The 27,359-nt window shown below is 49.2% G+C and overlaps 2 protein-coding genes across 6 annotated transcripts in view; one reads left to right on the forward strand and one right to left on the reverse strand.

Annotated features, from left to right (window-relative positions):
* The window catches only part of ZBTB12 (zinc finger and BTB domain containing 12), a 106,358-nt gene extending 95,848 nt beyond the window's left edge, over window positions 1-10,510 (reverse strand). For 2 of the 4 annotated variants that reach the window (XR_014523070.1, XR_014523071.1), the window contains exons 1-3: window positions 10,181-10,509; window positions 6,492-7,083; window positions 1,273-5,223 (exon numbers count right to left, since the gene is read on the reverse strand). Coding sequence is in view for 2 of the 4 variants with exons in the window: in XM_083492697.1 (XP_083348823.1) it covers window positions 4,206-5,223; window positions 6,492-6,988 (1,515 nt within the window). In the remaining 2 variants the exon portion in view is untranslated. Of the gene's footprint in view, window positions 1-351; window positions 5,224-6,491; window positions 7,084-10,056 lie in introns of those variants that run through there. The other 2 variants (XM_083492697.1, XM_083492696.1) reach the window with 2 other exon arrangements.
* A 7,511-nt stretch (window positions 10,511-18,021) lies between these two features.
* C2 (complement C2) overlaps window positions 18,022-27,359 on the forward strand; it is a 41,395-nt gene continuing 32,057 nt past the window's right edge. The window contains exons 1-5 of one of the 2 annotated variants that reach the window (XM_083491714.1): window positions 18,022-18,323; window positions 20,876-21,112; window positions 23,530-23,715; window positions 25,353-25,526; window positions 26,783-26,896. In XM_083491714.1, the coding sequence (XP_083347840.1) occupies window positions 18,278-18,323; window positions 20,876-21,112; window positions 23,530-23,715; window positions 25,353-25,526; window positions 26,783-26,896 (757 nt within the window). In that variant the 5' untranslated portion in view covers window positions 18,022-18,277. The remainder of the gene's footprint in view (window positions 18,324-20,875; window positions 21,113-23,529; window positions 23,716-25,352; window positions 25,527-26,782; window positions 26,897-27,359) is intronic. The other variant, XM_083491715.1, reaches the window with a different exon arrangement.

The following is a 27,359-nucleotide window of genomic DNA, read 5'->3' on the forward strand; positions in this document are numbered from 1 at the left end:
TGTGGCCAGCATGACTAAGCCGCTTCTGGCGAACCAGAGCAGTGCACGGAAACGCCGTTTACCTTCCCGCCAGAGCGGTACCTATTTATCTACTTGCACTTTGTCATGCTTTTGAACTGCTAGGTTGGCAGGAGCAGGGACCGAGCAACGGGAGCTCACTCCGTCACGGGGATTCGAACCGCCGACCTTCTGATCGGCAAGTCCTAGGCTCTGTGGTTTAACCCCCAGTGCCACCCACGTCCCTCTATACATACACCCTAATGCACCCTGAATTTAGTAATTTGTGCTTTTCGTCTTCTTTTTTACAATTAGGGCTTCCTGCCCTCCGCTGAAACAGGTAACAACAACAACAAAATTATAGTTTCTTTTATTGATTTATTTTTAGAAAAAAAAGTTTTAATGAGAAAAAAGACACTAGTTAAGGGTCTTGGAGATCAGAGCCATTACTACCTCAAGGAGATATTTCACCACCCCCCATTGCCTCTGGAACAGATTCAAGAACCGCTGAGTATCCCGCGTGCGCAACTTGGCATTTTGGTAGCGTGTACAGAATTCAGTGTCCTGAGAATTTCAGTTCCTGTTACGGGTTTTGAAAAAGGAAGTTTCTAGTCCTCAAAGCTGTGACATGCTTGGAAGTGAACACTGTGGCCGATATCTCAGAAACCAGAGCAGCAGTTTGGCAGGATTCCTTGTGGGAAGCGCTTAAGGATTCGGTACCGGGCTCCAGACCCAACAATCCCCACCCCAAGTTATTCATTAGCAGAATGAATGATCAAATATAAGCAGTGATACCCATGCACATCCCATACAAGTTGTAAGATCCAGCTTTCCACGGCTCAGAATTTTGATATTATATATATACACACACGTGCGTGTATATAATTTAGCACAAAGCACATGCAGGGTGGAATAGTGCTCCCTAGAAGTGGAAACAAAGAATGGCCACATCTGAGTTGCAGAATATCTGCTTGGCGGTTCAATCTCAGGCATCTCCAGATAGGGAAAATAACATCCTCTGTCAACTTTCCTGGCAAACAAACAACAATCAATGTTGATAGTACAGTGGTACCTCAGCTTAAGTACTTAATTCGTTCCAGAGGTCCGTTCTTAACCTGAAACTGTTCTTAAACTGAAGCACCACTTTAGCTAATGGGGCCTCCTGCTGCCGCCACGCCACCAGAGCACAATTTCTGTTCTCATCCTGAAGCAAAGTTCTTAACCTGAGGTAATATTTCTGGGTTAGCGGAGTCTGTAACCTGAAGCGTATGTAACCTGAAGTGTATGTAACCCGAGGTACCACTGTACTGAGATCGGTGAACCAGCAGTCTCACTTGGCATAAGGCAACTTCCTATGTATTCAGGGCCAGCCCTACCGTTAGACAGTGAGGCAGCAAACTTCGGGTGTCAGGAAAAGCGAACAGGTTGTTATCAACTGGCTTCATTACCCTTGGGGGGTTTTTTACTGCCAAGGAGAAGGAAGAGATGCATGGGGGATTTTCAGCCTCAAAATGCCAAAATAACTTGGCTGGTGGCCTTGGCTTTTATGTACCTTTCTTTGGGGGTGAGGGGTAGCGCCCTATGCTGCTTTGTCCCAGGCAGCAAAATGTATTGGCCTGGCCTTGGAAGGACACCTATAAATGTGCCTTGCTTGTCCTTTTCTAGACCAAATAACAGTATCTTTGCATTTATTTGGCACTTGCTCTTTCTTAGTATTCAGCATGCCTTCATCACAAACACATCCACAAAAGCTAACGGCCTGAAAAATGTTTAACTAGCCTGGCAGGGGCAGACTTTGGTCACCTTTCATAAGATTTGGCACCCCCAAAAGTGCATCTTCTCAGTTATGGATCTTCCCAATTTTGCTCCCCCCCCCCCCCGCTTGGTGCCCTGTGCAGGGGAACCACCTACAATGCCCTAAAATTCAGGGGTCAGCAAACCTTTTCAGCAGGGGGCCGGTCCACTCTCAGACCTTGTGGGGGGCCAGACTATATTTTAGGGGGGAAATGAACAAATTCCTATGCCCCACAAATAACCCAGAGATGCATTTTAAATAAAAGGACACATTCTACTCATGTAAAATCACGCTGATTCCCGGACCTTCCGTGGGCCGGAATGAGAAGGCGATTGGGCTGGATCCGTCCCTTGGGCCTTAGTTTGCCTACCCCTGCCCTAAATCTTGAGACACAACAGCTCTGTTCCTCCCGCTGCATTTTTATAAAGGGCTCTTAGCAGGAGTAAGGAGTGATTCTGGCAACGCACTTGTATACGCAGGTCATTGTATCCCAATTTATGGCTCATGGTGGACATCATGTAGTTGGCCACTGTGAGAGGAGGATGTGGAGGCAGATGGGTCACTGGTCTGATCCAGGAGGAATCTTTGTACGCTCCTAACTGGCTTCTTGCTCCAATCCACTATTTTGCATCTGGCTCTAGTCAGTGGGCTTTGGGATCTCACCTCCTTTTTTAAATGAGGAGCTCCCACAAGCTCCAGGTTTCCCATCCCTGCATTAGCCAATACAGTCGTAACTTGGAAGTCGAATGGAATCCGTTCCGGAAGTCCGTTCGACTTCCAAATCGCAGCTTCTGATTGGCTGCAGGAAGCTCCTGCAGCCAATCGGAAGCCCCATTGGATGTTCGGCTTCCAAAAATAGTTTGCAAACTTTGAACAGTCACTTGTGGGTTCCGATTGTTCGGGAGCCAAAACATTCGAGAACTAGGCTGTTTGGAAACTAAGGCACGGCTGTATCTCACATTGGGTTTCTAAAGGTTTCCTTCTTCGCGGTGTTGTTTATTCTCTGTGATTTGAAAAAAGAAGTAGCGGTCAATCCACATTTTGCACCAGGGAAAGCAAGGCCTTGTGACCTGAGCAGACTTATACAAAGTAAAGGGCTTCACTGGTTTATTTTTGTGTCATTCATTTTTTTGCTGCTGCTAATCGAAAGGAGCGAGGAGGTCTGCCCCGGAAGTCCCCTCTCTGATCAGAGGAAGTCCTGCCTCCTGGCGCTCTCCCAGCTTCCTGCCACTGCTGCTATCAGATTCCAAACATATGTTCACAGCCATAAAGACTAGTAACTTCCTTGTTTGTTTAAAGTATTGAAGGTTGAGATTCCATACTTACACGGTGCAGAATATGCTCAAGCCTTGCTGTCCCGCCCCGCTCTGGCAGTTCCTCACAGAATTACAGTGGTACCTCGGGTTAAGTACTTAATTCGATCCGGAGGTCTGTTCTTAACCTGAAACTGTTCTTAACCTGAAGCACCACTTTAGCTAATGGGGCCTCCTGCTGCCGCCGCGCCGCTGCTGCACGATTTCTGTTCTCATCCTGAAGCAAAGTTCTTAACCCGAGGTACTATTTCTGGGTTAGCGTATGTAACCTGAAGCGTATGTAACCCGAGGTACCACTGTACTGGCTTCTCAGTATTTGGATCAAAATGTGCCCCAAGACTAACCGGTTTCTGACGTCAAACTACACAGTAGAGACTTTTGTGTGCGTGTGTAGGGGTCTGGCTCTCGCGGCGAATTGACATGGGAAAACAAGATCACTGCCAACTTCCCTGTCACAGCTACGGTCACCGGGAGGCTTAGGGCCACATCTGGCTCCCCTCTGCAGGCTCCTGGGTGATTTTGCACCCACCCAGCTCTGCGTAGATACTGAAGGACAAAGGGGGACAGGCTTAGGGCAGTGCTTGCTGTCTCTTGATGCAATTCACCCTCCCTACAGAAACCGTGTTGTTTCTTCAATGGCCTTTTAAAGTAGTTCTTTGGCTGCTGAGATAGGTCCGGGCTATAAAAGAGGTAGTGGTTTCTGGTAACTGGGCACAAAGGACAGAGGGATGGGGCACTGCGGAAGAAGAGAACAGATCCAAACCATCCGGTATCCTCACAGCTCCCTCCCCTCACTAACTAGACCCCCTCCCCACACCTCCCAGGCAACCCAGGAGCAAGGCTTCCCACGTGATTTACGCTTCTCTAATCCTCTATCCCTGCCCACCCTCATTCCCTTCCAAATAATCCAGGAATTCCATCCCTCTAGCAAACTAAGACACTAAACCTAGTCCCTACCCCCAAAAAACAACCCTCAAGGGGTTCCTGGCTCGCAGCCCCACATTCTAACCGCTACACCCCCGCTTCCCTCCCTTGGAGCTCAGGAGTCCCCTCCCTTTCCACTTCCTGCCGCCGCGACTCCGCCTCTTCCTCCTCCTCCCTCAGCGAATGAGGACGTTGATCTCGGTCACATTGGCCTCCATGACGTTCTCGGCCGTGGTCTTCCCGTGCTGCTCCTTGAGGTGGCGCCGTATGGCGGGCTTGTGGGCGAAGCGGACGTCGCAGTAGGAGCAGCGGTACGGCCTCTCGCCGCTGTGGAGGTTCATGTGGTCGTGCAGCGTGGACTTCTGGGTGAAGCACTTGCCGCAGATGGTGCACGAGTGCGACTTGACGCCCCGGTGGACGTTCATGTGCCGGTTGAGGTTGCTGCTGTGGTTGAACTGCTTGCCGCAGCGGGGGCACATGAAGATGAAGTGGTGCGCCCGCATGTGGAAGACCAGCTTCTCCACCCCCTGGAACACCTCCTCGCACTTGGTGCAGCGGATTATCCGCGAGCCGCCGCCGCCTCCCCCCGGCGTCCCCGAACCGCCGCCTCTCCCTGCCGAAGGGAAGGTGGAGAAAGGCCGCCCGCTCAGTCCGGCCAACACCAGCCCCATCCCTCCGCCGCTGCTCTGGCATTCTGCTGCAACGGCCGCCGCCTCGCTGGTCTCCTCCAAGTAGCCTCCGCCGGGGATGATGAGAAGGCCTTCGCCCTCAGCGTCCTCCGAGAGGCTGTAGGAAGCCTTCACCACCCCCTGCTGGGACTTCTCCGGGGTCGACTCTGGAGGGGAGCCCATGGCCTCCGCCACTGTCGAGTTGACCTGAGGTTCTTCCTGGTCTCCGGACGCGTCCTCGCTCCAGCCGGGTGGCGGAGAAGACTCTTTGCCCCAAGCTTGCTGGGGAGAAGGTTCTTTGCTCCAGCTCTGCTGGGGGGACATATCTTTGCTCCACGTGGTTCCCGCCTGCTGCTTCTTCTGCCGCTGCGCCACCTCCAGGGCGGACTCCACTTTCACGATGCAGATGTCGGAGACGGCGTCGTCGTCCCCGTAGTCGTCGTCCTGCTCCTCGTCCTCATCCTCCGCCTTCATCTCCAGATCTTCCTCCATCGGGAACTCCAGCTTGATGGGCCGCGGCATGGACCTGCCAGACACAAAGACACAAATTAGTGCAATGGTGGCAGAGAATCATCACGAGGAATCCCTTATACAGTCGTACCTCGGAAATCGAATGGAATCTGTTCCGGAATTCCGTTCGACTTCCAAAAGGTTCGGAAACCAAAGCGCGGCTTCTGACTGGCTGCAGGTAGCTCCTGCAGCCAATCAGAAGCTGTGGAAGCCCCGTCGGGCGTTCAGCTTCCAAAAATAGTTCGCAAACCGGAACACTCCCTCCGGGTTAGCGGGATTCAGGAGCCAAAACGTTCGAGAACTAAGCTGTTCAAAAACCAAGGTACAACTGTACATGCATTGGACGGTTGGCTGATCTAGGCCTTCAGATGTTGCTGGGACTATTAACTCTCATCAGGCACAGTTTGTCAGGCATGGTAGAGTCGGAGGGATTTGAGGCCAGTGGTTCTGACTGGCTGCATTTCTCTTTTTAAAATCAATTTTTATCGTGAATTTTCAACGTAACAGGAAAGAAGCAAGAATAAACAAGAGATTAAAGAATGAGAAGAATAAAAAACAAACACCAGGCCCTCTGTTGCAACTATATCTTAATCCTTATTCCACACACAGAAAAGTGAACCCTCCCAGCTCTTACCTGGGAGCTTCCCTCTCTTCCTCCAGCCTCACACCCTGGGAGAACCTTCCTACCCTGCCTTCACCTTCCACTAATTGGCTGCATTTCTCCAAGGTCTTGGGCAGAGGACATTTCCCAGCAGTACTTCTAGGTCAAGAAGTCAGGTTGCTGAATGCAAAACCTCCCACGCAGAAAAACCGGGTTCCACCACTGAGCTACCGACCATCTCCCATATCTATAGGTTGGAATTAGCGCACTGGAAAACTTGCCCGCTTGCTACTGGCAATCCTGAGCAGGTGAACAGGTGTTTGTTTAGTCAAAACAGGTTAATTAGCTCAGATTAATTGAAAATTAAAGCAGATGGTGTGCTTCTTTCACTGGCTACCAGAAAATGGTGCTTTTGCCTTACTTACCCAAAGCATTCCTTACTGCACATTTAAACAAATATTATCATTAAACCGCTTGCCTTGGTCACCTGTGGTGGGCAAGAAATCACCTCCAGGCGACCAGGCAGGGAACCTTCCCCAAAAGTTGGTTTTCTTTTTATTTTATTTCTTCTTTCAGGAAGGAACTTAATTAAGGCGGGTAATGTGAGCTCAAGTGGACCGATTTTTTCGCGGACTTATTGGGGGGGGGGGAAGGATCAGATGAAAGCGGATTCTTCAGCAAACCTCTTGCGCGAATGTTCTTTGCGGGACGAGGTGGAGCAGCCAACTACGCTAGGGGACTTGGACCTCCGGTGGCTTCCGAACTTCGCCGAGTCTTCCTTGAGGCTGATTTTGGGCTCGATGAACTGGGACAGGGCATTCCGGCACTTCTCCACCACGTGCTCCATCTGCAGGTAGCTGGCGGCGGTCAGGTAGTTGACGATGTCTCTGACGGCAAACTCCAGGGCGCCGGTGTAGCAAGAGAGGAGCAGGTCGGCCACGATCTTGGCGCTGTGCATAAGGGAGACCTGGAGCTCAGAGGAAGGGTTGAGGAGGAACTGGTCCCTCAGGAAAGGGGAGCAGGCAGCCAGGATGACCTTGTGGCCGCGGAACTTGAGGCTGTCGGCCACGATGGTGACATCGCAGAAGCGCTCCTCCGAGCGGAGCTGGTTCATATTGCGAAGGGTGGCCGCCTCGTGGCCGGGGAGCTGGAAGCGAAGAAGCTCGACGCCAGATGCCATCAGTCCTCACGGGAAGGAGAAGAGGGTCAGGCTGTGTGTGGAGAGGGAAGGAAGACGCGGAAGAGGCTGGCCCAGGAGGGCAGGAGGTCGAGACACTGAAAAGAAAGAGAGGAAAATGTGGTGCTGCAATATTGAAGGATCAACAGCCTTTGGGCCAAGAGGCAATTAGGATCATTGGAAGAGCCTGCTGGATCCGGCCATTGGCCCTTATAGTCCACCTCCTGTTTTCACAGTGGCTGAACAGATAATAATAATAAATACTAAATTTTATTTATACCCTGCCCTCCCCAGCCAAGACCGGGCTCAGGGCAGCTAACAACCAATAATAAAAACAAGTTGATTGAAATACAACTTTAAAAACAAGATCAAAATACAGTGGTACCTCAGGTTAAGTACTTAATTCGTTCCGGAGGTCCGTTCTTAACCTGAAACTGTTCTTAACCTGAAGCACCACTTTAGCTAATGGGGCCTCCTGCTGTCGCTGCACCGCCGGAGCACGATTTCTGTTCTCATCCTGAAGCAAAGTTCTTAACCCAAAGTACTATTTCTGGGTTAGCGGAGTCTGTAACCTGAAGCGTATGTAACCTGAGGTACCACTGTACAACATTAAAACATTAAAATGCAGCCTCATCACAGGAGGAAAGGAAAAAAGAAAGGGGGGGGGAGGGAATCAAAGTGATTCCAAGCTAAAGGCCAGGAGGAACAACTGTCTTACAGGCCCTGCGGAAAGAAATCAGATCCTGCAGGGCCCTGGTCTCGTGAGGCAGAGCGTTCCACCAGGCCGGAGCCAGAGTTGAAAAGGCCCTGGCTCTGGTTGAGGCTAATCTGACTTCCTTAGGACCCGGGACCACTAGGGTGTTTCTATTTACGGACCTTAAGGTCCTCTGTGGGGCATATCGGGAGAGGCGGTCCCATGGGAAACCAGCAAGCAAGACCTGAGCACAACAGACTCTCCCCTCCTGCAAATTCCAGCAACTGGCAGCAATTGATATCACATTAACAGGGATAGGCAACAGGGTAACCTTCAGACAGAACATACGTAAGATAAATTGTGAGGTACCTATACCAATCAGGGTGCAAAGTTTGGGCAAAAGCCTGCTCCAGGCTACATCAGCCAAATGACAGCAATGGGTTTGGGATGCAGAAGACCCTAGGCTAGCTCAGCTCCTGCCAGCGCTGTAGGACACCCTGTTTTATGGCTTGCCGCGAGCAGCAGGTGGTTGGGAAGTTGGACAACTCTACAACCTGGAAAAGCCAGTACAGTGGTACCTCGCAAGACGAATGCCTCGCAAGACGAAAAACGCGCTAGACTAAAGAGTTTTCCGTTTTTTGAGTCGTTCCGCAAGACGAATTTCCCTATGGGCTTGCTTCGCAAGACGAAACGTCTTGCGAGTTCTTGAGAGTTTGTTTCCTTTTTCTTAAAGCCGCTAAGCCGCTAATAGCCGTGCTTCACAAGACAAAAAAACTACAAGACAGAGACTCGTGGAACGGACTAATTTCGTCTTGCGAGGCACCACTGTACAAAGGACCAAGATGCAGGCAGCTCTTCAGATAACCTGGGTCCCAAATCATTTAGAGCTTTAAATGGAACCACCAGCACTTTCAACTGGACATGGAAAGACCAGTACAGAATTTGTGCTATATGCTCCAATCGACTGGCCCGCCAAGCAGCCAAGTGATGCTTGAATTTTCAAGCCGCCTTTAATAGAAGCCCCACAAAGAGCACATGAAGTAGTCTAATCTGGATGTAACCAGGGTGGAAGCAAATGAAGCCAGATCTGTTTTCTCCAGATAACGTCTCAGCTGGCAAATCACCTGAAGCTGACAAAAAAGGCAGTTCTGTATATGAAGAGGTTCATCATTTTCTTTAACTTCCTCTTTTGAGATCAGTGCACCAGTACAGTAACACCCATTTATCCGGCCCCCCTTTCCAAATCTTAGTTCACACGTTACACTGAAAAAGAGAGGCGCAGATGTAGGTCCATCACCACTGTGATTTCGAAAACTTACGCTTCCACTTCAATCTCATCTTTCAGCCCGTAAGATGTCTGAACCGTGTGTTCAAAGAGAGTTCATTTGCTGGGAACCAGCAGCTGAACCGGGCTTTCCAGCACATGAATGCATTGTGAAATAGATGCACGTGCAAGCAGAGAGATGCAATTAACTCCACAAATGTTGTTTTTTAAAAAAATGCTGTTTGCTGCATTCAAGTTCTGCACAGAGAAAGCACGTGAGCGATTGGGGGGTTTAGAGAGAAAGTGATTAAACTCTCTGCGGATCGTTATGTGGGTGGGTGGTTGCGTTTCTCCAAAGCTAATGGGTCTCCGAGGCACCTGCAAGCAAACGCTGGAAAATCTCCTACACGCAACGTGTGAAACGGCCTGCCAAGCTACCTCTCCCCCCTCCCCAGCTCTCCCGTTCACACCCATCCAGCGTGGTGATGCGAGCTAAGGCGACTGAGGCACACCAACGCTGCTCCTTCCTTTGCACCCCGGTGGTGGTTTTTTTTTTGTTTTTGGCAAGGAATAAAGCTTCCCACGCTCCCGCGTGCGGCATCGCGCGATAATACAGCGGCACCTCGGGTTAAGTACTTAATTCGTTCCGGAGGTCCGTACTTAACCTGAAACTGTTCTTAACCTGAATCACCACTTTAGCTCATGGGGGCTCCTGCTGCCGCTGCGCTGCCGCTGCACAATATCTGTTCTTAACCTGAAGCACTATTTCTGGGTTAGCGGAGTCTGCAACCTGAAGCGTCTGTAACCTGAAGCGTCTGTAACCCGAGGTACCACTGTTCAAGCAGCGCGTGCGTTTTCTCCTATTTAAAATTTCCCCAAAAAGAGAGAGAGAAAAGCGTCTTTCTGCAAGGTTTTCGAAACGCCCACCGCCCGCCCTTTTCACACACCCCCTTTGCTAGCAAGCAAGTGCAAAGGAGCTCTTTCTTTTTCTCTTTTTTCCCCACCACCCGCCCCCTCCCCCCTTTTTTTTGCAAGTCTTCCCCACTTCCCATTCACAGCCGGGAGCAGACAATACCATCCCCACCCTCCTCCTCCTCCTCCTCTTTGGCTTACCCTCCTCTGCCCCCTTTTGCACGCTCCTTTCTTCCTCGCGAGCAAGCGGCAAAGAGGCACCCTTGGCCCCCCCTCCCACCTCTGAGTTTCCCAGCCCCCCCTCCTTCCCCTTCCCCCTCCTCACCTTGCAGCCTTGCTCCCCCTCTCTTGGAGGAGAAGGGGTGGGCCCCGAATGGCCAAACAAGGAGGCAAGAGCCAGAGAAAGGAATTAAAGGGGCCTCCTTAAAGGGCCAGGCGGCCGGGGAAAGGGGAGGAATATTCGTCCTCCACATAGGGAAGGGGGGGAAATAAAAAAAAAAAACAATGAGGGGCGACGGGTTGGGGGAGGGGGAGAAGCGAAAGAAACTACTTGACTGCACGGTGGGACAAGTTGCTAATCCCCTGCGCGGGCGCTTTAAGAGAAGGGAGGGGGGAATCCTCGCCCTCTTCCCCTTTAAGGCCCGTGGCGTCATAAACGCGCGACGCCGCGAAAGGAGGCTGGCGGGAGGAGCGAGGTTCCGGTCGCGCGCCCCCTCCAGTCCCCTTGGCAACCAATCCCCGCCCTCCTCTGGAAACAGGAGGCTTCCCGGGAGCGGCGCTTGAGCCACGTTGCCGCCTCCTATAAGCGGCCCCGGATGCCGCTCCTCGCCCCGACGGGCTTTCGTTATAGTCTTATCGCTTAGGAACTTCCGATAATGTTTTGCTTTTATTTTAGGGTTTGAGCAGTTTCTCAAAGCGCAAACTTACTATTATTATTATTATTAGTAGCAGTAGTATTGAATAATAATGATAATGATAATAATAGCTTGCATTGCGACTATGGCAAAAAGAGACAAAATTTACAGCCTGCTACACAATAAAAGAAAATTTCATGAAAATGTTGCACAGGTGGTACTTGACCCCCAGTAAATTAGCTAAGATCAGGGGTCAGCAAGCAAGTTATTTATTGTGTGTTAAAAAGATAACAAAGGTAAACAACACAATGGAAAGGAAAAATAGGATAGAAGAAGCTGCCATGAGGTGGTGAGAAATCACTGGTGAAAAAACATGGATATTGTTTGGATTATACACACGCACAATATATGTGTTAAAATAGGGACTGGAATATATAACCGTAACTAATGAAAATCTACCAAAAAGCATTAAAAAAATAATAGCTTCCTGTGTAACTAGTGAAAATCTAATAAAAAGCATTTTTTAAAAAATAGTAATAGCTTGCATTGCATCAGTGCTTGTCCTGAAGGAATTGGGGGCGAAAGGGTGGAAAGTCCCCTCAAATAATAGATATTTTGCTATGCCCAAGATGGAAACTTTGGAGACACTTGAATTTTAACAGCACATTACGCAAGATTCTCTGGAATGGATCTGTGTGCTGGAACATTTTCTTTTGCACTTGAGAAAGATAATTGAACGTTGCTGCATTACTTGTTGTTGCAATTTAAAATAAATTCATGTTTTACCATTGTCATTACTTTTTTTCCTGACAAGGTGCCTGTTTTGGAAAATTGCAGTTAGCATTTTTTTTTTTTTTAGTGGGGTGTAAGTAGTTAGCCTGGTCTGGGACACAAAATAGCCTGGCACCAGCACAGGTTGGTGAGGAGAGAGAATTCTACCATGGAATTGTAGAGTTCGAAGGGACCCCCAGGGTCATCTAGTCCAACCCCCTGCAATGCAACATGGGGCTCAAACCCACAACCCTGAGATTAAGAGTCTCATGCTCTACCAACTGAGCCATGCTAGCACCTTATCCAACCCCATGGCCAAATCAGGAAGTCCTACAGCATCCCTGCTAGGTGTGGCCTTCCAGGCTCTGCTTACAAACCTAGTGGAAGAAAGTCTACCACCAGCCTGCTTCTCATTGTTGAACAGCCCATACTGTCAGGAAGTTTAGTTGAAATCCTTTTTCTTTTGATTTCAACCCATTAGTTTGGGCCCTCACCCCAAGGGAACATAAAACAAATTTGCTCCATCGTTGTGCAACAGCCCTTCAGATATTTGAAGGTGACTCTCATATCGCCTGTTAATTGTCTCTTGTCCGGCCAAAGCAATGCCTGGCTCCTTCCATTTCCCCCCTCTACTGGACATGTTGCAGTTTGTCAGTCTCCTTAAACTGCAATTCCTACCAGTAGACAAACTGTTCCAAGTGCCTCAATATGTAAATATTCCCAGAAATGCCTATTTAGTAAGGAGGAGGAGGAGTTTTGATATCCCGCTTTATCACTACCCAAAGGAGTCTCAAAGCGGCTAACATTCTCCTTTCCCTTCCTTCCCCACAACAAACACTCTGTGAGGTGAGTGGGGCTGAGAGACTTCAGAGAAGTTTGACTAGCCCAAGGTCACCCAGTGACTGCATGTGGAGGAACAGGGAATCGAACCCGGTTCCCCAGATTACAAGTCTACCACTCTTAACCACTACACCACACTGGGGAAGTCTGGCTTCTTATGCTTGGTAAAGGTAAAGGTGTCGGAATCTCCGCTGGGCCAAGCCGATAAGGCCTCATCTTCCTCCCAGCTGAGCCTTTGAAATCGCCTCCGACGTGTTTAATGACCTGAGCCTTTGATAAGGCCTCAAGCACATTCTATCCAGCAGGGTTCCCAGCACAGGGAAGAGACAAGAGGTTTGGCTACATTGTAAAGAGTTTTATTTCTAAACTATGCAGAACAGAAAAGACATCCAGAGAGCAACCAAACAAAGGAACAAAGGAAACAGGAAACCACTAACGTCACATCCCGTCTCCCTTTCCCGTGAGACTGCAAGGTCTCTGGAATGTAAACAGAGTCCTGTGACTCCACGCAGCTGCTCAGTGAGAAACAGAAACCAACAAAAGGGACCCCTAACCATTAAGTCCAGCAACCCCAACTCTGGGGTTGTGGCGCTCATCTTGCTTTATTGGCTGAGGTACCCGGCGTACAGCTTCCAGGTCATGTGGCCAGCATGACTAAGCTGCTTTTGGCGAACCAGAGCAGCGCACGGAAACGTTTACCTTCCCGCCGCAGCAGTACCTATTTATCTACTTGCACTTTGACGTGCTTTCGAACTGCTAGGTTGGCAGGAGCAGGGACCGAGCAACGGGAGCTCACCCCGTCACAGGGATTCAAACCGCCGACCTTCCAATTAGCAAGTCCTAGGCTCTGTGGTTTAACCCACAGCGCCACCAAATAGTGGCTGTGTGCACGTGACACACCCCAAATAATCCTGCAAACTATGCCCCTCACAGAGCTACAATTCCCAGCACACTTAAACTTCAGTTCCTGTGTGCTTTAAATATATGGTGTGTGTTTAGGCAGTCATTGTGGAAAGGCTTACTGGCAACGACTCCTGAGCGACTTTCCCCTTCGTCAGGTCCAAGATTTGATAGTCTTTTGCTTCCAAGTCAATTTCCCCTGCCGGGTCTTTCAGGGTCAATTTTGGGGGAGTCCTTGCACAGGACCATTTGTCATGTGCCACAGCTCTTTGCTGGTTCGTGACCTGTTTCCAATTCTAATTAAAATGTAAAACAGTGGTATTGGATATCCCTGAATATACTTTGGTTGCAACAAGCCCTTGACATCTTTCTTTCTTTCTTTCTTTCTTTCTTTCTTTCTTTCTTTCTTTCTTTCTTTCTTTCTTTCTTTCTCAATCAATCAACACAGCTGAATTGTGAGCCTATCCGTCATTTATTTCTTTGTATCTTCATCTGAAGATCTCAGGGCATAAAAATGCAGAATAAAACCACAAAGTACATTTAAAAGATGTCAACATCTCAAACTTTCGTTTTTGCCTAACTAGAATGGGAAGGGCCAATGGTTTTCCCCGGGTGGACCTTTGAAAGATTAGATATGCTGGGAAGGCTGAAACAGAGCCTTGACCCCTGCCTTAGTAAACTTGCAAAAATAACACAGATTTACGGGAAATCAAAGTGGGGAGGGGGTTGTTTGCAGAGGGCATGTTTTGCCATCACAGCAGCATACCTCATGCCAGCTGCACAAGGCAAAAAGTGCCAAACTAGGCTGTCTTTAGGTACCAGTGTCTCCACACACATTCCTTGCTAGCAGTGTTGGTTCCAAGTTTTGGAGGAGCTTTGGGCAAGATAGCCTCTATATGGCTCCATCCCTGCCTCCTCACTGTAGCAAGTCCAGGGAGGCTCTTGCCACTAGGCTTTGGTTGTGGGTGGGCATTCAGCTCATCCACATGCCAACCCTTGATACCAGGCTAACAGCAGCTTGGGGAGGGGTAATAACAACAACAATAATAATAATAATAATAATAATAATACAGTAATAATAATAATTTTTATTTATACCCCACCCTCCCCGACCAGAGCTGGGCTGGGCTCAGGGCAGTTAACACCAGTAAAATTACAGTAAAAACATAATAGGGGGAAAACCCCAACTTAAAATACGTACAGGTTAAAATGCAATTTAAAATGCAGCCTCATTTTAAAAGTAGCCCATAGATCAAAACCATAAGGGGAGGGAAACATAAGGGTCAGACTGAGTCCAAACCAAAGGCCAGGCAGAATAGCTCTATCTTGCAGGCCTTGTGGAAAGACGTCAAGTCCCGCAGGGCCCTGGTCTCTTGTGACAGAGCGTTCCACCAAGTCGGGGCCAGTACTGAAAAGGCCCTGGCCCTAGTTGGGACCAATCTAACCAGCTTGTGACCTGGGACCAACAAAATGTTGTCATTTGTGGACCTTAAGGTACTCGCGGAGCATACCAGGAGAGGCGGTCCCGTAAGGGTCTTCAAACCCCATGACACTTTTGGTAGAGGCTGTTCTCCATTTGGAGCGCTCTCCGGCCAGTGTTTCCCAGTTGCTGGTGTTTATACTACTTTTTCCCCCCCAACAGCAACACCAAGACTGGAGAGTGAACTGGCACAGAGATCACCTGGTCATAGTCTTCTGCATTAGGCTGAGGTGTACTGTATTTCACCATAAAAAGGTAAAGGGACCCCTGACCATTAGGTCCAGTCGCGGACAACTCTGGGGTTGCGGCGCTCATCTCGCTTTATTGGCCGAGGGAGCCGGCGTACAGCTTCCGGGTAATGTGGCCAGCATGACTAAGCTATTTCTGGTGAACCAGAGCAGCGCATGGAAACGCCGTTTACCTTCCCGCTGGAGCGGTACCTATTTATCTACTTGCACTTTGACGTGCTTTTGAACTGCTAGGTTGGCAGGAGCAGGGACCGAGCAACGGGAGCTCACCCCGTCACGGGGATTCGAACCGCCGACCTTCTGATTGGCAAGTCCTAGGCTCTGTGGTTTAGCCCACAGCGCCACCCACGCCAATTACCATAGTTATTCCTAAATTTCTAAATTTGCACACATATAGGTGACACCCAATGAAACGTTGCCACACATGGGACAAATAAGCACCGCCATCAGGAGCAATTGCGGATTGGCTATTTTTACTTATTGGACTTTCCATGGGCGTAGCCGGGGGGGGGCCGGGAGGGACAGCTGGCCCCCTCAAATCAATAAAAATACATAGGTAACTGAGGTTCTGCCCCCCCCACAAAAGCCTGCCCCCCTAACAGAAATCCTGGCTTACACCCATAGGACTTTCCATGTTAAGAGGGAAATTTGGAGTAAATTGTTTTGTGGGGGGAGCGGAAGTACAGGCCGCCATTTTAATACATATAGGTGAGTAGAACTGATTCCACAATAGACTTCTTTCAGTTATGTGCTGCCCCCAAGGAAGGGGAATCTCAGGCCCACAGAGGCAAATGCGGCCCTCCAGGCCCCTCTGTCTGGCCCTTGAGACACTCTACAGACCATGCCCTCCTTGAGTGGTTTCGCCAGTCCAGAACGCATCCTTGAACTCTGGCAATGCCCATTGCTTGCCTGGACGGAGGACAGAGACGGAAGTGTATAGAACCAAGCCAAAGTAAAATTGACATTTCGTTGCTTCTCCCGGTTTTCCTTCTGGACCCAACACTGCTGTCCTCTCTCCTGATGTCCCTTAGAAAGGTTGTCCGGAATGGAATTCAACCCTTGAGGTGAAAATATTACTCAGCCCTGTGCCTGTTTGCTGGTCCAACTTTGACCACTAGGGTGTGATAACAGAACATTTGGAATATCCCTGCAGCAATCTGAAAAGAAACTGAGACTCCTGCATACATACCACACATCCCAACCCCAGCCCACCCATAATCCTGGCTACTGTAGTTTACCACTCACAGAGCTACAGTTCCCGGCACCCTTAACAAGGAAGTGGGCTGTTCTTTAAAGGTATGGAGTGGGCTGCTTCTGCAGTTAACCCTGAACGCTTATTCACATTGAGCATGAAAGGAGCCCTGGGCTGGATCAGGCCAATGACCCATCCTTTTCTCACAGTGACCAACAGCATGCCTGTGGGAAACCTGCAAGCAGGTTTAAAACCCTCTTTTAAAACCACCCCAGTCACTCCATCCAGTGGCAGTGAGTTCCATGGTTCAACGATGCGCAGCCCTTGATGAGATGCTCCGGTGCGGCAACAACCACTTCACCATGAGGGAGCCCTGTCTGCGTTGTGCTGGTCAGGGGAAGCCAACATTGGCCCCTCCAGGTATTACGGGACTGCAACTCCCTGACCACCCTCCCCCCTTCCACAAATTAGGGTTGCCATCGCTCCCCGTCTCTTTCAGCCAGGGTCCTGCATCTTCCAAAATTCTAACGCTGGCAGAAACAAAACAGGGCATGGCACCTTCGTCTCTGAACCATCCCACAGAAAAGGCTACACCTGTTGGATTTACACCTGTCAAGCACTTATTTAGGGGCACAGAAACACTGCTGCCAGGAGGAAAGAAGAGGACAATGCCTTTGCACTTAGGGCAACCGTATTCTGAAGGCAGCCCTGTATGTTGTTGTTTAGTCGTGTCCGACTCTTCGTGACCCCATGGACCAGAGCACGCCAGGCACTCCTGTCTTCTACTGCCTCCCGCAGTTTGGTCAAACTCATGCTGGTAGCTTCGAGAACACTGTCCAACCATCTCGTCCTCTGTCCTCCCCTTCTCCTTGTGCCCTCCATCTTTCCCAACATCAGGGTCTTTTCCAGGGAGTCTTCTCTTCTCATGAAGTGGCCAAAGTACTGGAGCCTCAGCTTCAGGATCTGTCCTTCCAGTGAGCACTCAGGGCTGATTTCCTTAAGAATGGATAGGTTTGATCTTCTTGCAATCCATGGGACTCTCAAGAGTCTCCTCCAGCACCAGAATTCAAAAGCATCAATTCTTCGGCGATCAGCCTTCTTCCCTGTATAGGGACGTTTTGTTATGTTTAATGCTTTATTATGCTTTCATATGTGTTGAAAGCTTCCCAGAGCGGCTGGGGCAACTCAGTCAGAGGGATGGAGTGCAAATAATAAAATTATTTTAGGGTTGCCCTATTTCAAAAAGTGAAAATCTGGACATAAAAGTTGTTGAACTTTTTTTGGACAAAATCTCAACAAACCCTGATTTTCCTGGGAATATAAGTGATTTCCGCCGGACTCTGTTTCTGAAGGCCGAATCCCAGCGATGTCTGACCCCAGTGTTTTTGTTTTTTCTTCTTACAAAATGTTTAGGGGTACTCTCATTTTGACTCAAGAAAATCACCATTTTATAGTTCAAATCGGGGGAAACAAATACAGCAAATGGACAAAAGTACAAAGATTCACAAAATGTTTAGGGGTATGTGTACCCCTGCGTCCCTCCAGAAAAAAAGGCACCAGTGGCGTAGCGTGGGTTGTCAGCACCCCGGGCAAGGCAAGTAATTTGCACCCCCTAACCCGTGGACTTGCGCCCCCTAACCCTAACCCCCAGATGTTGTCCCGGTGCGGCCGGCCCCCCCCCCTGCACCCCCCACGCTACGCCACTGAAAGGCACTGTCTGACCCTATATAACCTTGGCGACCCTATATTAACCTTGATGTTTTTGTGAGTTAGCGAACTATGGGCTTTAGCTACTATAGAAAATGTGCCGGCAGGTTTGCGCCTGCTTGTTTCCTGGCCTTGAGCGTCCTTAGGAACAGCAGCGGCATATAAGTATAAACCTGAAGGCGGCGATGGAGAATGAGGAAGAGGAATCGAGCCAGCCGCAGGCATTGCGATCGCGGCCGGGAGCAGCAGCTTTCGGCGATCTTGCTCAATCCCCTTTCTCCTCACTCTGAAGGCGGGTCCGAAAGTGACCGGGACGTTTCCCGGCAGCAGCAGCAGCAGGAACGTTTGGGCACCAGCGGGGATTTCCCGATCTGCAGCGCTTGCCTGGGAGGCAGGAGGGGACGCCGGGCTCCTCGGACGCGGCTTCACCATGACGGCGCCTCGCCTCCTCGTCGCCCTCCTCGCCCTCTTGCCAGGTAGGGGGGGCACTGGCAATGGGGCGCGGGAGGGAGAAAGAGACGGGGGTCAGAGGCTGTCGCTCACCCCCCGCATTTCGGTCTTCTTTAAAAGAATTCCCCATTTTTTAAACCTGGGGTTTCCCCTAAAACATCTTTTTTATCCCATATGTCCTGATGTTCTTTCCTTTAAAAGCTCTCTTTCTCCAAAGGCTTTCTTTCTCCAAAGGCTTAAAATATATTCCATGCTTTCACATTCTTTAACTGTTTTTGTTCATTGCGGTGCTTTAAAAAAGGTAAAGGGACCCCTGACCATTAGGTCCAGTCGTGCCTGACTCTGGGGTTGCAGCGCTCATCTCGCTTTATTGGCCGAGGGAGCCAGTGTACAGCTTCCGGGTCATGTGGCCAGCATGACTAAGCCGCTTCTGACGAACCAGAGCAGCGCGCAGAAATGCCATTTACCTTCCCGCCAGAGCGGTACCTATTTATCTACTTGCACTTTGACGTGCTTTCGAACTGCTAGGTTGGCAGGAGCAGGGACCGAGCAATGGGAGCTCACCCCGTCGTGGGGATTTGAACCGCTGACCTTCTGATTGGCAAGTCCTAGGCTCTGTGGTTTAACCCACAGCGCCAACCGTGTCCCACTGCAGTGCTTTAAGAGACGATTAATAAATCGACAAAAATAAATCTCTTTTCACTTTCTAGTGTCTTTTATTCCTTGCTATCCCTGCTTTTCGAATGGACTTTGGCTCCTTTTGGTTTTTCTCCCTTTCCCACTCTTTCTTTTTTTCTTTCTTTTTACAACACAAATCTCCCTTTATTTGCTCTGAAGTCTCCCTCCCCCTGAATTCAATGACACTTTTGTGGAGGCTATACCTTTAAAGCTCAGTCAAAGCACACTCTTTCCCTCAAAGAATTCTGGGCATCGTAATTCACCCCTGGCAGAGGTACAGTTGAATTCCCAGCAACCCTTAAATCAACAAACTACAGTGCCCAGAATGCTTTGAGGGCAGAAATGTGCTTTGACGTTATACCTGAAGGAGCGTCTCCACCCCCATCGTTCAGCCCAGACACTGAGGTCCTCCGCCAAGGGTCTTCTGGGGGTTCCCTCACTTTGAGAAGTGAAGTTATAGGGAACCAAGCAGAGGGCCTTCTTGGTAGTGGCACCCGCCCTGTGGAACGCCCTCCCACCAGATGTCAAGGAGATAAAGAACTACATCTTATAGAAGACATTTGCAGGCAACCCTGTATCGGGAAGTTTTTAATGTTAGATGTTTTACTATGTTTTATATATGCTGCAAGCCATCCAGAGTGGGCGGGGTAAAAATAATAAGATGGTGATTGGTAGAATTAGATTTAGACTGTGTGCACACTATACATTTAAATCACATATCCTTCCCCAATGAATCCTGGGAACTGCAGTTTATCCTTCACAGAACTACAATTCCCAGCACACTTAATAAATTATAGACCCCAGGATTCTTTGGGGGGGGGGAATGTGCTTTAAATGTGTGGTGTGTGCACAGCCCAAGTCTGACCAGTAAATATGTTTCCTTTACTGAAAAGAGAGCCACAACAACAGGGCAACTCAAAAGTGGCACTGTCGATCCTTTTTTATTTGTTTGTTTTTGCAGATCATTTCAAATGCACTGTTCTAGGCGATCAAAAGTCTAGTACTGCCCGAATTGGCAAACTAATTTTCTCAGTACATCAAACTGTCAAAAAACCCCACAAGCCCCTGTTGTTACTGGCATCTGTCTGTCTCGAGAGACGATAGAAGAGTGCACCATCGATTGGCAAACTAATATTCTTGGTACATCAAATTGCCAAACACCCTAAAATTTGATACACAAACATGAAACTACTAAGCTTTTTAAGTTGAGCTAGCTGACAAAACAGGTGCCTCTTTTCCACTTTTCCACTGAAGAAAGATCTGGGAACGGTAGTCAATTAGGCTGGTCCTTGGGCTTGCCGATCAGAAGGTCGGCAGTTTGAATCCCCGCGATGGGGTGAACTCCCGTTGCTCGGTCCCTGCTCCTGCCAACCTAGCAGTTTGAAAGCACGTCAAAGTGCAAGTAGATAAATAGGTACTGCTCCAGCAGGTAGGTATATGGTGTTTCCGTGCACTGCTCTGGTTCGCCAGAAGCGGCTTAGTCATGCTGGCCACATGACCCGGAAGCTGTACGCTGGCTCCCTCAGGCTATAGAGCGAGATGAGCGCCGCAACCCCAGAGTCGGTCACGACTGGACCTAACGGTCATGGGTCCCTTTACCTTATGCCTGTAGCAGAACTAGTGGCAAAATGTTTCGAGCTGAGCTTCACTTCTCTGCAGAATCACTTCTCTGAATGCTCCCTTCTGTCAAAACAATAGCGGGAATACCCCTATAAGCCTGGGGGACCTGTGTGTTTTGATCTGAGGCAGAGCTCTTCCTAACAGCTTTGTAGGCTGAAGCCCAATGCGAAAAATCAGTAGCAATACTGACTCCAGGTTCAAAGTGCGTCCTGACGGAGGGTCGGAATCCTAAAGCGGTTTTAAATTCAGGCAGCTGACACCCGTTTCCTATCCTTCACAGCTGTAGCTACACAAGAACCGGCCCTCGATGCAACTCCATCGTGCCCGGAGTCTGTGTCTATCCGAGGTGGCACCGTGTCACTCTCAGACGGGTTTCGCCCAGGAAGCATCCTCACCTATTCCTGCCCAGATGGCAGCTATCCGTATCCAACCCGAAGCCGGATCTGCCAATCAGACGGGAAGTGGACTCCGATGCGTTCCCCAGGAAAAAGCCCCCTCAGCCAAGCACTGTGTCGAAGTAAGTGAGCGTTGCTGGCTACTTTGGGGTTTTCTGGAGGGCTTATGGAGTACAGTGGTACCTCAGGTCACATACGCTTCAGGTTATAGACTCCGTTAACCCAGAAATAGTGCTTTGCTTCAGGATGAGAACAGAAATCGTGCTCCGGTGGCGCAGCGGCAGCAGGAGGCCCCATTAGCTAAAGTGGTACCTCAGGTTAAGAAGAGTTTCAGGTTAAGAACGGACCTCCGGAATGAATTAAGTACTTAACCCGAGGTACCACTGTAATCAGATAGAAGCCTGTTATTGCTCCTTAATGAGGGCTGCATTTCCTTGGACTTAATCTGCTGGGAACTGGGTGCTAGTGTGTGGGGTTGGAGAAGGTGGTGGATCAGTCCAGAACCCAAATATAGGGACACCTCACATCTTATTTTTCACTATTATACTGCTTTAAACAGGCTCCCCCCCAAAATATATATATATATCCTGGAACCGTGATTTGTTAAGGGTGTTTGGAATTGTAGAACTCTGTGAGAGGTAAGCAACAGTTCCCAGGATGCTCTGGGGGAATCCATGACTGTTAAAGTCGCTTGAGCAAGTGATGGCATTTCCTGAGGTATCCCAGAATGCATCACCCAGGAATTGTCATGGGGCAAAGGGAGACACAGGCCCCACATTACTCCCTTTTGGAAGCGTCGGTGAAAGGAGAGGGGATATCTCCAACTGTCAGTGCCCATATTATGATGGTGTTGATGACGATGATCGATGCCAAAATCCAGCATCGTCTGAGCTCTGCGAGTGCAGCTTTCTCCTGACTGAAGTGCAGAGTGTTTGAGGACTGGGACATTTGCAGGGAAACCAAAATGCTTGTTTACAAAATTATTCTACTACCAACCTTACTGTATGCCTGTGAAACAGACCACTTATAAACGCCATCTCCAACTGCTCGAAAGATTCCATCAACAGTGTCTCCAAAATTTTTTACACATCACTTGGGAAGACAGGCGAACTAATACCAGTGTACTGGAAAAAGCAAAGATCACCAGTGTCGAAGCAAGGATTCTTCAACATCAACTTCGTTGGACTGGTCATGTTGTTTGGATGCCTGATTACCATCTTCCGAACTTACCTGATTACCATCTATTCCACACTTAAGAATGGAAAGCGAAATATCGGTGGAAAACAAAATCTTTAAAAATGTAGTATAATAACTGATAACTGGGAAAGACTGGCCTGAAAGTGCTCTAACTGGAGAATAGCCTTGACGAAAAGTGTCATGGACTTCAAAGAACTCAGGGAGAAAGGAAGAAACAAGCTGCGAGGAAGACATGTTTGGCAAACCCTCACCATGATCAACTCCCACTTGGAAACCTATGTCCCCACTGTGGAAGGACCTGTGGATCCAGAATTGGTCTCCATAGTCACTTATAGACATACCATTAAGACCGTGTTCATGGAAGACAATCGTACTCGGCTACAAGTGATCGTCAAAGAAGAAGAAGAATAGGATGATGGCATCTGTCTGTCGTGGGAGACAATTCAGCACTAGCAAAATAGTGCTGTGCTGTTAAGAAAAAGAAAGGGGAAGGTGGGGGGGGGGGGAACACACTGGTAATTTCCTCCTCCCCAAGCAGAGAACAGAAGTGGACTCATAAAGTGCAGTTCACCACTAATCTCCCACTGTGTTGAAAAGGGAAGCAACAAAATGGGCATACCCTGAAAGAGGAAACTTGTAATTAATGCTGAATAGGACTTAAATACTGAGTACACATTGTAGAAGGATCCTGGCTATGAAGAAGGGCTTTGCAGGAGCATGAAAGCTTGATACTTAAAAACTTAATTCGTTCTGGAGGTCCATTCTTAACCTGAAACTGTTCTTAACCTGAGGTACCACTTTAGCTAATGGGGCCTCCCACTGCCGCCACATGATTTCCGTTCTCATCCTGAGGTAAAGTTCTTAACCCGAGGTACTATTTCTGGGTTAGTGGAGTCTGTAACCTGAAGCGTCTGTAACCCGAGGTACCACTGTACAGTCATACCTAGTCTGCTTCATGTTACATTCTTTCAGGCTACGTCCCGCGGCGACCCGGAAGTACCAGAAAGGGTTACTTCCGGATTTCGCACATGCGCAGAAGCGCAAAATGGTGTCACGTGCATGCGCAGAAGCTGCAAATTGCAACACGTGTGTGCACAGGTGCGCCATTGCAGGTTGCGTTCTTTTCATGTTGCGAACGGGCCTCCGGAACGGATCCCGTTTGCAACCAGAGGTACCACTGTATTAAGTATTGCGTGGAACAGCAGTTTTAATTCTGCTTCCTGGTAATTGCAAAAGGATAATTGACGCTAATGTGGACTCTGCCTGCTCTGGCATTGTTTTGGATTCTGGGCCTCGACAGCCTTGCTCCATGTGCTCTGCCTTTGTCCTTCCTCGTTTGCAGAGATAAGCTGTCCTCCGCAGAGGTACTTTGAAAATGGCTCCTTTGGCCCACGGCGAAGCTTGCATCCTGTGGGTGCCGTCCTCAGCTTTGAGTGTTCAGATGGATACCAGCTCCTGGGTTCCTCCAGGCGGCACTGCCTGTCCAATGGACGCTGGAACGGAACTTCTCCAGTTTGTGACGACGGAGGTATATCCTTAAATACTCCTCTCCCACCTTGACCACATGCACACATGCACATGTACCATGCACACACCTTCTGCGCTAAATAGCCTAATTTATGCAAGTTGCAGAATTGAGCTTTGCATATATACAGTGGTGCCTCGCAAGACGAAAATAATCCGTTCTGTGATTCTCTTCGTCTAGCGGTTTTTTCGTCTTGCGAAGCAAGCCCATTGAAGGATTAGCGGATTAGCGCTATTAGCGGCTTTTAGCGGCTTTTAGCGGCTTTTAGTGGCTTTTAGTGGCTTATCTGCTGATCGGATCAGCTGATAAGCGGCTTAGCGGCTTAGAAAAAGGGGGGGAGGGGGGGAAACCAGCAGGAACTCGCAAGACATTGTCGTCTTGCGAAGCAAGCCCATAGGAAATTCGTTTTGCGAAGCACCTCCAAAACAGAAAACTCTTTCGTCAAGCGAGTTTTCCGTCTTGCGAGGCATTCGTCTTGCGGGGCACCACTATATATATATATATATATTTATATATATATATGCGCTTTGTTCATACTGCGTCACTGGAGAACTGAATTAGTTCAGATGTTTAGGATTTTCTATTTGCTTGGAACGCAGTTTCTTGGTTGCAGATATAACTAGGAAAAAAATGAAATATGGTGTACACATTGATGACCAAATTCTTCATTTCAAGTTCAAAAATCTGGCCCAGCCCAACCCATCCACATGTTATTGAGAGGTGCATGGGGAAGTTGCAAAGAACATTTCTCACAAGATGTGTACTCCTTACTAGATGTGTTTAGGATGACAACACTAGGGTCAAACTACAAGTTACGTTTTTCACACCATTTGCCCTTGAGTACAATATATTTCTTTGAGGAAAATCCAGTGACCCAGTTGGGAAGCCTAGCATGAATATAGGTGGGCTTTAACCCTTTGCCCCCTGCTATAGCCTCAATCCACACTGCCCCCCTCCGCCTTCTATTTGTATGGAGGGGTGCTCCTCTTGGAGCAAATGGACAATTCCCACCCCCACCCCCAATGTGCAAATAGCCAAAATGGGGTCTCTCTCTGGATTGGGACCACAGTGGGTTAAAAAACACAATAGGTAAAGGTACCCCTGACCATTAGGTCCAGTTGTGACCGACTCTGGGGTTGTGGTGCTCATCTCGCTCTATAGGCCGAGGGATCCGGCGTACAGCTTCCGGGTCATGTGGCCAGCATGACTAAGCCGCTTCTGGCAAACCAGAGCAGCGCACGGAAACGCTGTTAACCTTCCTGCCGGAGCAGTACCTATTGATCTACTTGCACTTTGACGTGCTTTCGAACTGCTAGGTTGGCAGGAGCAGGGACCGAGCAACGGGAGCTCACCCCGTCGCGGGGATTCGAACCGCCGACCTTTTGATCGGCCAAGTCCTAGGCTCTGTGGTTTAACCCACAGCACCACCTGCGTCCTACACAATGCTCCCCTGTAATAGCTTGAGGGCAAATGGTGTGACTAACATAACAGGTAGTTTGGCTCATAGTTGGTTTTGGGCCATGGAATTTGCTGCAATATGCAGTTGGAGATGTGCTTTGCTTGTGGTGGTGCTTGCCATATGATATATAACTCCACATATCCTGCGTTTCTGCCCTCATTTATGCACGTCCTCTCTGCAGCGGGGCACTGCCCAAGCGTTGCCATCCCGCCAGGGGCAATTGCTACTGGGGGGCGCAACCGCCTTGGCGACCGGGTCTCCTTCCAGTGTCAGAGTGGCCTGGACTTGGTGGGGTCTTCCCAGCGGGTCTGCACTCCAGAGGGTGAATGGTCAGGAGCTGAGCCAAGTTGTAGAGGTAAGCATCACAAACACACACACACACACACACACACACACACACACACACACCATCTTCTGTCTCCCCTGGCTTCCTGTATCCTTTTTCTCTTGCTCTTCTCTCATATGTCCCTTCCTTTAATCTTTTTTTGTTTTTGTTTTGTTAAACAAAACTACCTAGTTTTTCAAATTCCCTTCTTCCGGATATTCCCTCTGAAGTGTAGGTGGGATCCCACGAGGCAAGACACAGCGATAACAGAAAGAACCTTTATTGAACTACATACCTGGATAACAGGGGCAATGCAACTGCTTATATACATTTCTGAAAGCCAGGGCAGTGGTGTAGCGTGGGGGGTGCAGGGGGGGCCGGCCGCACCGGGCGCAACATCTGGGGGTTAGGGTTAGGGGGCGCAAATCCATGGGTTAGGGGGCGCAAATTACTTGCCTTGCCCCGGGTGCTGACAACCCACGCTACGCCTCTGAGCCAGGGCCACTCCCAATGTGATTGGCTGTCTAAACTCCCAAGCTGTGAATCATGACTCAGAGTTTAAGGGCCAATGGCAGAGGCCCAAATCCTGAAATGTTTTGTGATTGGATATCATGTATCGAATCAGAACACTGGAGCTCAGAATCCTTAGTCCAGACAAACACAGACCACTGAATACATAACAGCTTCCACTTCATCTTCCGCAGGGGGAGCCTCAGAAAGAATGTGGTTGGTCAAGGGCAGGGGTCTGCAACCCGCGGCTCCGGAGCCGCATGTGGCTCTTTTACACCTTTGCCGCGGCTCCAGGGCGGATACTAGCGAGGGGAGGAGGCGCATTGTGCGCCCCGACACTCCCCACTGTGGCGGGCGCTGTACTGGCTGTGACGTCGCATGAGGGCGGTGCGTGCATTAGTCACGCACCGTCCCGACGTCACCTTCCCAACCGCTGTCAGATCGCGGCTCCGGAGATATATTTGTTTTAAATGTCGCAATGGTTTTGCGGCTCCCAGTTTTTTTTCCCTTCGAAAACGGGTCCAAGTGGCTCTTTTTGTCTTAAAGGTTGCAGACCCCTGGTCAAGGGAGAGGGGACTCAGAAAGGTTGAAAGCCACCCGTTTAATTCTTTATAACATAATTTCCTGTGCACAGCAGGGCAGGCTCTATCTATGCTCTTTCTATATCACTTACACTCCATCGCACCTCCCCTTGGGAGAACAATTATTGACACCTTTGCCATTTTGTCTCACGGAGACGGAAAGCACCCCCAACCCCCTTTTCTCTTTTCTTACAGCCCCCTATTCTTACGATAGGGCTGAAGACGTCAGAGCTGAATTTGGAGCCTCGTTTACTGAAGTTTTGAGCGACGTGTCATCTTCTGGTCCTGACCCGCCTGAGACCACTGCAGGCGAGTCTGAGCCCTGATGTAGTTTCTGTAGGCCAAGCTGGGACTCGGAGCAGAGACAGAGAGTCACATATTATTTTAAAGGGGCGCTTTCCGTGGGATTACAGTGGTACCTCAGGTTACATACGCTTCAGGTTACATACACTTCAGGTTACATGCGCTTCAGGTTACAGACTCCGCTAACCCAGAAATAGTGCTTCAGGTTAAGAGCTCTGCTTCAGGATGAGAACAGAAATCGTGCTCTGGCGGCGCGGCAGCAGCAGGAGGCCCCATTAGCTAAATTGGTGCTTCAGGTTAAGAACAGTTTCAGGTTAAGAACAGATCTCTGGAACGAATTAAGTACTTAACCCGAGGTACCACTGTATTTCCATCAGCCTTCTCAATCCTTCTTGGCTACTTTGTTAAGAATTACAGTGGTGCCTCGCAAGACGAAAAGAATCCGTTCTGTGATTCTCTTCGTCTAGCG

The sequence above is a fragment of the Podarcis liolepis genome, assembly GCF_965112155.1.
Source record: "Podarcis liolepis genome assembly, chromosome: 2".
In the NCBI taxonomy this organism is placed as follows: Eukaryota; Metazoa; Chordata; class Lepidosauria; order Squamata; family Lacertidae; genus Podarcis; species Podarcis liolepis.